At 47.2% G+C, this 9151-nt stretch overlaps 1 protein-coding gene across 7 annotated transcripts; it reads left to right on the top strand.

Annotated features, from left to right (window-relative positions):
• The first annotated feature begins 1741 nt into the window (after positions 1-1741).
• Positions 1742-8851, top strand: LOC122370202 (methylated-DNA--protein-cysteine methyltransferase-like). 7 transcript variants are annotated; one of them, XM_043345596.1, is made up of 5 exons: positions 1742-1766; positions 6800-7031; positions 7473-7612; positions 7872-7970; positions 8408-8851. In XM_043345596.1, the coding sequence occupies exons 2-5, from the start codon at positions 6832-6834 to the stop codon at positions 8590-8592; spliced, it is 624 nt and encodes a 207-aa protein (XP_043201531.1). In that variant the 5' UTR covers positions 1742-1766; positions 6800-6831; the 3' UTR covers positions 8593-8851. The 7 variants fall into 7 exon arrangements, 5 of the variants coding, with proteins under 5 accessions (XP_043201531.1, XP_043201534.1, XP_043201532.1 ...); XM_043345597.1 differs by having other exon boundaries at positions 1745-1757; XR_006254536.1 differs by lacking the exon at positions 1742-1766 and adding exons at positions 2168-2183; positions 4646-4853 and having other exon boundaries at positions 6800-7612.
• The last annotated feature ends 300 nt before the right edge of the window (positions 8852-9151 follow it).

Genomic DNA, 9151 nt, shown 5'->3' with positions numbered 1-9151 from the left:
TCGCGAAAAACCTCATCAACCCCCCCCCCCCCCCCCCCTGAGCCGGCGAAAGATCCGCAATCATAAAATATGGCTCACAGCAGGGCTGAAGCATGAAATACGCAAGCATGACCGGTTATTCAGGCTTGCTCAGCGCCACGACTCAGAAAGACATTCAGTTCAGTTCGCCGCCGATGATGACAGCATGGTCGGGTGGTTCGTTCCGCGACAGGGTCCGGCTGCTTTGTGCGGCTCGGCGGGGCGGGAGGGGGGAGGCAGGCGACGCGTCTGACAGGCGACACTTGAGCGTCCCGGGAATCAGCTGTCACCGTGCGGCGCGGCGGGCCGTCCCTCCGGGCTCCGACCCTTCCCATTGTTACCTGACTGGACGCCGGCCGCCGGTCCTCCGGAAGGGTCACTTTGGTATGCGAACTCTTCACCGCACTTGCCCACTGTCAGAGAGTGTACTGAGGTACAGTAGTTTCTAACAGCTCGTTCGATTGGTCTGCCTGTTCAGCCAATCATATTCTGGCAACCTTGGACCTTGGGACCCAACGTCGCTATGGTACTTCCGTATAGCCTGAGGCACCTGGGTACTTATGAATCTTGGGTCCCGTTGGATTCTGGGTCCGACTGTACTTGGGTACATTTGATACACACCCCCCTGTTTCACCGGTGATAGCAGCAAGCTGCTATCACGTTTCGCGAGCTGACGTCATGTCGTGACGCCATACTGTTGTCGTAATGGGTAGTTCCGGCGCACGATTGCCGCGACCTTGGCGGCGGCATTAAGTGACGTATGAGCCTAAAAGTAAGAGTTTACGCAGTCATGATAGTATATATATTTTTGATATATATTTTTTCAATATGATGTATTTAAAAGAAGTTGGGTTTAGGAAAAATTTGGACATACGCAACCGAAGTCGTGACGTCACGATAAGTGGCTGGGGCATAATCAGCTGACGGCCCCGTGCTAAAGCAATGGGGCAATATTTTGCCGATCTTTCCCAAGAAAACTGGACCTAGTTAGATAGTTTTAGTATCTGAATTTAGGACAACGATGTATGATCTATTTTTCTATGAAAAAATATTGCAAAATCTAACAACGCAAAGCACAAAATTTCGTGAAAACCTAATTGGCGGCGAAGTTGACGCAGAAATACAAAACATTTTAGATCAAGAGTTTTAAAATAATGGATTTAAAATAAAAAAGATTTTCAAAATAACTTATATGGTGAATTTTCTCCTTTGCTTTTTACGAATAAAAATTATTTATCCAGCTCAAACTCAAATATGTCAAACCTTACGCATTAAAATCCTCCCGACGCGGTCACAGTTCGCATCTCAAGGTCATGTATTTGGTGCGTCAAGTTCGCCGCCCGTAACAATTTCGCGAAATTCGGTCCTTTCCGCTTTGAAACATAGCATTTTTTGGGCGTAGAAAAACAGAATATGCTCAGTTTACCTAGAAACTGGCCCCCAAACTATCTAACTAGGTCCAGTTTGTTCTAAAAATGCTGATAAAATTTCGTCCCATTGCTTTAACACAGGGCCGTCAGCTGATTATGCCCCAGCCAGTAGTCATGACGTCACACTTCGGTTGCGTATTAACTTCGAACATTTAGCTGATGACGTAAAACAATATTGCGGCAATCGTGCGCCAGAATTGCCCCTTACGTCAGCAGTATGACGTCATCACATTACGTCAGCTCGCGCAATTTGATAGCAGCGTGCTGCTATCACCGGTGAAACAGGGCCCACGGTGGGCACGCGGTGGTGTATATTAGGGGACTAGGTAAAAGTATACATAAGGTCCGAGTGCCTGTTAAAAGATAAAGTTTTCACATTCTTACATTATTTGACATCCTGAATCCAAAAATGATACTTACATGTACTGGAAACGTGGAAAAAACACCAAATCACCAACCCATTTCACAACACTACCACCCGGCGGCATTAACACGCGACGAATGAAAAACGTGGGCGTTGTAGCGCTGCCATATGTGGATTGCTGCCATTTCAGGGGAAATTTTAGGAACAGGGGTTTTGGGTGGGGAAAAAGAAAATGATACGAATGGTGTGATGAAAGTGACGTCATAATTACAAAAAAGGAACCTAACCTAACCTGACCTAACCTAACCTAACCTAACCTAACCTAACCTAACCTAACCTACTGATGTTTGCCTACCGGGGATAAGGAAAAAGTTACTTGCAGGAATAGATTGCAGGCAAGAGTAAATCAAATATTTTTAGGTTAAGTGGTCATGCATCAGGCTTCAGGCCTTCGGCCTGAAGCCAGATACATAACCACTTAACCTAAAAATATTTGATTTACTCTTGCCTGTAATCTCTCCTAAGGCCAGGGGCGTAGGCAGGGGGGGGGGCCACTGGGCCATGGCCCCCCCCTTGGGCGCCGAAGGCGCCCTTTGCGATTGGAGGGCGCCGAAGGCGCCCTCCAATCGCAAATGCAATTGTGATATAATCGAATCGAAAAACAATCGCGACTGGAGGGCGCCCTCCAATCGCGAATGTGTTTACAGGGAAAATACGGATGGAGGGTGCCCTCGGAGGACGCCCATTCCAAATACGCCCTCCAAATACGGTTGAAGGGCTCCCTCGGGCGCCCTCCAACCACATTTGTAGGCTGTAGCTCTCTAAGCGTAACGGTGGTCGCCTATGTAAGCCGCTGTCCTGTAAATAAGCGCCCTCTCACCCGAAGGCGCCCTCCTGTAGGTTGCCACCCTGCTACACATTGCCGCATTTCTGCTGATCGGCGTCCTCATAATTATTGGCGCTCTCCTACCTATTGCGCTCTCATGTGAAATTTTGAAGGCCGCCTTTCTCCCTTTTGGCACCCTCTTGTTCAGTGCCGCCCTCCTACCTATTGGTTCCCTAGTCCTTCCTGTTGAATGTTAATCGCGGCCCTTCTCCTATTGGCGCCCTCGTGTAGATCGCCGCCCTCCTAACCACTGGCACCCTCCTGTTGATCACCGCCCTCCTATCCACTGGCACCTTCCTGTTGACCAGCGCCCTCCGCACAGACGCCCTCCTGTTCGTGTCATCCTCTTGAGCAAAGGCGCCCTCCTCACCATTGCCACCCCCATTTTAATCGTCACCCTTCCGCTCATTGGCGACTTCCAGTTGATGACCGCCCTCCCACCTATTGGCGACCTCTTGTTGATCGCCACCCTCCTATTGGTGCTCTCCTGTTCCTCGCCACCCTCTTACCTGGTGGCGCCCTCCTGTTGATTGTTGATCGGCGCCCTCCTACCTATTGGTGCCCTCCTGTTGATCGCTGCCCTTCTATCCATTGGCGCCCTCCTGCTGCTCACCAACTTCCTACCTATCGGTGCCCTACTGTCGAAACTCGGGATGTTGATCGGGGCTCTTCTACCTATTAGTGCCCTCCTGTGGATCGCAGCCCTTCTACCTATTGGCAACATCCGTTGATCGCTGCCCTCCTATCATTTATTTACTCCTTTGGCATGTTTTTCAACTTAGTCGTTCTATTGCACATAGTTGATGTCTTGCCTGTGAAAACTGCCGCAAATGAACGTGCATTCAGCACAATGAATGAAGTATCTATACCTACCAAAACTATCTACGCTCTACGATGCATAAAACACGTCTTTGGTCTTAACGGATTGATCCTACTTTACGTGCATCATGGCATCTATATGGATTACGATTAAGTATTGTCAACAGGTTCGGGCGCAACAGCAGGCATCTGAAGTTTCGGTGATTGAAACGCGTATTTGGAATTTCCGACCTCGACGAGCGTCTGTGGTAGAAAACCACCACTTTGGTAGGGGAAACTACTGCTGTCTGCTACCGTTTGCACTGCATGTCTCGCTGTAGTTGCGACCGATTGCGACATCTATGCTTAGCGATATACGTAATTTATAATTTACGTACTTTTTCGATGCGTATTTTCTTCCTTGACGTAGGTACTTTTGTCTAGGTATACGTACTTTGTACTGTATGTACCTACCTCTGCGATACCTACGCCTACTTCCGTCCTTGACGTACTTATTCCATACGTACTTTATACTCGACGTACTTTTGAAACTGGTTATGTGGGTACACTATGCATCTGTGAGAAGGTTATGAAGGCTGGTCTGAGGTAATTTGGATGATGTTTACGCATCTCGCGCTCCGGTATCAATCCGATACGGTGATCTGGTGCGTAGATATGCCACCGCCAATAAACTTTTATACATCGACACCCATGAGCCACGCTTTCTGTACAGTTTGTGTGGCAGCGGCCCGACCAAACCTTAGGTATTTTTTACACCTTCAAATTTGGTAAAAGAGCGAGAGGAGCTTTGAACAGTGATCGTATAAAAGGCGTGCCTAAAAAGCGGAGGAAAAGGTTGTTTTCAAAAATTTCGCGCGCCTTCGGCGCAGCATTTCAAGAACACTTGACCTTTTGTGACCTGAAGTATAAAGAATACACACGATGCAAAATCAATGCAGCACGACCTATACGAGGTTACGCAAAAAAAAACTGGTGGCATGGTAAAAAACGCCTCCCAACCCCCCAACCCCCACTGAGCGATTTTTTTATCTCGCGACCGTATGGCGCCCTCCTTGGGTGAGGTGGCGCGGCGCCCTCCAAACCCTTGGCCCCCTTCTTCGCGATTTTCTAAATACGCCGCTGCCTAAGGCATTGCCTTCGGCACTGCGCTGCTTCGCCGCGAGAAGTATTATGACGTCATTATTCACAGTTGAATAGCAACTGTTAGATATCATCCTTGATTTACTTGACCTTGGCCAGCTTTGCGCAAGTAATTGCCGCCCGGCACATTGCGCTGATTGCGCTAGTGTGGAGTTGGTGTGTGGAGTGCGGTAGCGATTTGCGGTAACTGTAACTTGTAAGTATTTCATAGGTGCTTTGATACTTGGTTCCAGAAGGAAGAACTATCAGATATGAAATGAGGAGGTCAAAATACATCGTATAGTATGCTTTTCGTAATCGGTTTGCCACTCGGACCTTATCACAGATAACAGTAGATAACAGTAGGTCACAGATAACAGTAGTACTACTGTTATCTGTGACCTTATATATACTAATACCGGGGACTATATTAGGTATATCAAAACCTGTATCAAAACGGTATATAGGGCCTTGAACAAAACAATTGGTGTTTGAATGTATGAGGGGGCCTTACATGCATTCAAATTTTGAATTTCTGATATTTGATTAGATATTGCAGTCACCCCAAAGTTTTGAACATCAGAGTAATGTGCTCAAGTAGCTCAATGAAACGTTCTTGTCAAAACTGTTTTAATTCATTATCATTATTGATAAGTGATAACTGCTCCCTAGTACCTACTATAACTTAAAGGGACTATCCCACCTTCTAAAATGTTGTTAAAACCAGTTAAATTGTGCCCGACTTTATAGATTGGATGACCAGGAACACGGTTCTGGCATTTATTTTTCATTAAACATCTTAGGCTTCCCATATTCCAAACACAAACTTTCAAATATGTGACGTCACAGCCCAAAATTACCTCCTTCCCCAGGCCACATTACTGTCATAAAGCTGATTCTTTTTACTCTGTAGGCACCACAACAAAGTTCAGACCAAGTTTTAAGCGATTTTTCAACGAACAAACCCATTTAAATCAGAATGACTAAACGAGGTGACGTCACACTAACGGTCGCTCCATGTTGAAGATAGGGCCTTGTACAAGGCCCATTTTCAAATGAAGGGAACAAATTTCTTCAACACCAAGAGGCCGCGGGGGTTGCAACCTAGATAGATAGTGGTTTCGGAACCTCGCCGCAAACTTGGCTATCTCAACTCAAAGTCAAACCCCAGGGCTGTTCACGGGCCCTGTGTGCGGTCGGACCGCACACAGCCTCCAAGCTCCGCCCACTGCGTCCCTACGTCAGCCTTGCGTCACCGCACACAGCGACCGCTGTGGCCGGTCGGGACTGGCCACAGCGGACCGTCCACCGCACGCAGCCGTGACGTCAGAGCCGCCTACCCATCCCCTACCCCCACGCCTGCTGGACGTACCGCACACACCGCACGCAGCAGTGTGCGGTGCCCGTGAACACCCCCCCCATGTTAAAGGTGGGATAGTCCCTTTAAGGTAGTTGTAAGAGCATCCACGCACCTTTATGCCTTTTGACTTAGGCATATGACTGTGACTATTAAGTTTCTGTTCCTGTCGTTTCTGTCATAGTTGGATTGGTATTACCATTAACAATAAATAGGCACATTATCATCAATTGAGGGCAAATTAATTGCTTCCAAAATTTAAAAGAAAGACACTGGCATTGGTTACTGAAACCACTCTCTGAAAGCATCCTGTGATTGTAATAACTTAAACTGTGAATTATATACACAGCAGCTTTAGCTTTGTCAGATTTCGTACCTAAGTTATCCAAAGAACAGTGGTTAGGAAGCCATATTTTTCATTTACTGCTTGTTGCCAGTAATGCTAGACTATATATCAAAATCAATATGGCAGGTCCCTTGGCCACTGCATACTCCAGAAGATGTAATTCATAATTACTTCAGGTAACAGGGGACCAAGAAAGGTGCTGCCCAAGTACCTACTTCCTTAGTTTTGTTGAAATCAAATCAAAATCCTTCGTGTTAAGCCACATAGTTCCCTTTTGCTGAACTGCGTGAACCTATGACAGAGCTGGGCAGTGGGCAATAGGTATAATGTAATTCCAAATCTAGCTTACCAAGTAAAAGCTGTACAGTCAGAAATTTTCATTCATTGCCAGCTTGAACAGTGTGATGATGATGAGTCAGGTTGAACAAGGGTGAACCCTGATATAATGTTTATATTTCAGTTGTAAACGCAACATTCAATGCTCAAGACATTATGGGAGCCAAGCCAAAAAAGTTCTCCAACTCTGCCACAAAATGGGACAAGCATGCTTGGTTGGCAACATCTCAGCACAAAGATACAAGTCTGGCAACCTTTGTGTCTCCAATATGTGATATAAAAATAGCTGCTTGTAAAGCTGGGCTGCACAGTATTTCTTGGGAGATGGGAGACCCCTGTGATGAGTTAAAGGCGAGGTAATTCTACTTGCAGGTCTGGTTTTTATACCAAATCACACTTTATTTTTGAGGGATTGTTTTGACTACTTATCTATCCTAGTGCTAATGTAGTCCACGAATTGAATTGTGTTTGTTAGAGATTTTAATGCTTAGCGTGATGATGGTACCGAACTAAACTCTAGGATATGTGATACAATATGCGAGGATAATGACCAGAACTAAAGTACGGCTGTATTTTTATTAATTCAATGCCGTCAAAGCGGTCATTTTATTTATATGCCGCCCAATGCCCTTGGCCGACATAGATAAGGCATTGTGTACCTTGTAAGTGTTGACAACATTCTTGCTGCTGGTCACTGGTCACTTCTGGGAAGGCCATTTGATCTGTTTGGCCAGGGATGGGTCCGGTATTATGTGTAATTGGCAGGTTCCCCCGAATAAGTATGTTCTGGATTGCAGGGAAGTCTGGGGAGACGTGACCAGCCACAGCGGACCGGACTGCCAGCACATCGAGGAGGCCGCACAGTGGCTGAGGTCGTTCTTCAGGAACCCCCACCAACGGACGCCGGCGCCGAAGCTTTGCTATGGTCAAGTTAAAGGTAATAAAGTTCCATGGCTTACCGTGTCGTGTTGTTAGTGTCACTTAAGGTAAAGGGCCTCGTTTCCTCCTTCCAAAATGAAGTCTTTCAGGAATCCACGTTGTCTCGAGAGGGGATTGCCAACCTGGTAGATCGGTTAATCTAAGGAATGGTCAAACTGTAGAGGTGTTCTCGATGTTCAGGAGCAGAATATTGAAAAGCATTAGTAGCAGAAAAAAGGTATGATCAACACTAATAAAAATATTTTCACTTTCCGTAGCGGTGTCGTGTATACCAATATGGGAAAAATTGAAGGATGAAGTTGGTCCCGGTGAAACCATCTCCTATGGTCAACTGGCGGCGCTGTGTGGAAATCCAAGTAAGTACGGACCACATGTTTTAATTTTGAAAGAAAGTCTAGTATCTATGATACTAGTAAAGCTTGATAAGTTCAAGAGGGTATCAAGGTAAATCGGTCACATTCACGCCCATTGAAGTACCTACACAGTCCAACATAATTTGATGGATTGTGAACTGACTATAACTCCATTCTAAGAAGCTATACCAAAGTTTATCATAATCGACCTAGCCACCAGGCTACGTGCGCATTAACTGTAGACTTCGCATTACATCTCCGCGACCGGGTCGCGTTGAACTAGTCCCAGGGGATTGTAATTTGAGGAGGAATTAGTCGGGACTCTCCAGTGCCGGACGGGGGCAGGGGCGCGGCGCCTTTCGGGTTAAATGAAACCTTGGAGCCTGCACCCGACACCCGTTCCCTGGATCACGAGCTGCTGACAGAGCGCCGCGTTACAGAAGCCAGCCGGCACGTCGGCTACGCGATGGGCCACAACAGCTTCGGACTGGTGGTGCCGTGCCACCGCGTGGTGACGGCCGGCGGGGCGCTGGGCAACTACTGCCGCGGCCGCAAGAACCCGCTCAAGGTGTGGCTGCACGAGCACGAGCGGGCGCCGCCGTCAGCCGAGCCGGCCAAACGGTGAACGCCGGCGAGCGGGATACTGGTCTCCGTCAGAGGCAAATCGTCACCCATCAGACACGCCGATTGGACCCGAAGGCACAAAATGTGTTGGTCCGCTAACGTGAAGCGATGTGTGCTGTGGAACGTGTATTATTGTGATATTCACGTGTATTGTGTGCGCTGTGACCAGATGTGCCATTGCTGCTGCTCTTGTAAAGGCTAAGATACAACGTGTTTCACTTTTGAAAGAAGGCTTTTGTTTAATACATAATTTTATGAAACCATCTTGTAAACATCAACTCAATTATGTACATTATATGGCATGTCAGAACACTGCGCAGCAACCGTGCGCAAAGTACCCATCAAGACTAAGCCAGCAAACGCCACTTCTGTGCCATCCGTCAGACACGGAGACGGCGAGTCAACATGGCTGAAATGCATTCCTCTCTCTCTCTCTCTCTCTCAATTCGGCGGATTCACAGGCAGGTTGGAACACTCAAGAGTCTCTGGAGAAAACTCATAGCCGTCGTCCAGATCATCGGCTACTCGGAGCGGGGTTTTGAACAAGCTCGATAACCAAA

This window comes from Amphibalanus amphitrite, unplaced genomic scaffold (assembly GCF_019059575.1).
Source record: "Amphibalanus amphitrite isolate SeventyFive unplaced genomic scaffold, NRLGWU_Aamphi_draft 001108F_arrow, whole genome shotgun sequence".
In the NCBI taxonomy this organism is placed as follows: Eukaryota; Metazoa; Arthropoda; class Thecostraca; order Balanomorpha; family Balanidae; genus Amphibalanus; species Amphibalanus amphitrite.
The sequence above is the reverse complement of the archived record's forward strand: the minus strand, read 5'-3'. Positions and strand labels throughout refer to the sequence as shown.

Bases quoted from the DNA above. Each gene is read 5' to 3' on its own strand.
- LOC122370202 (XM_043345596.1), top strand. From the start codon at position 6,832: ATGGGAGCCAAGCCAAAAAAGTTCTCCAACTCTGCCACAAAATGGGAC. The intron at 7,613-7,871 runs GTAATAAAGTTC...CACTTTCCGTAG, and splicing joins TTGCTATGGTCAAGTTAAAG to CGGTGTCGTGTATACCAATA. The intron at 7,971-8,407 runs GTAAGTACGGAC...GCCGCGTTACAG, and splicing joins GGCGCTGTGTGGAAATCCAA to AAGCCAGCCGGCACGTCGGC.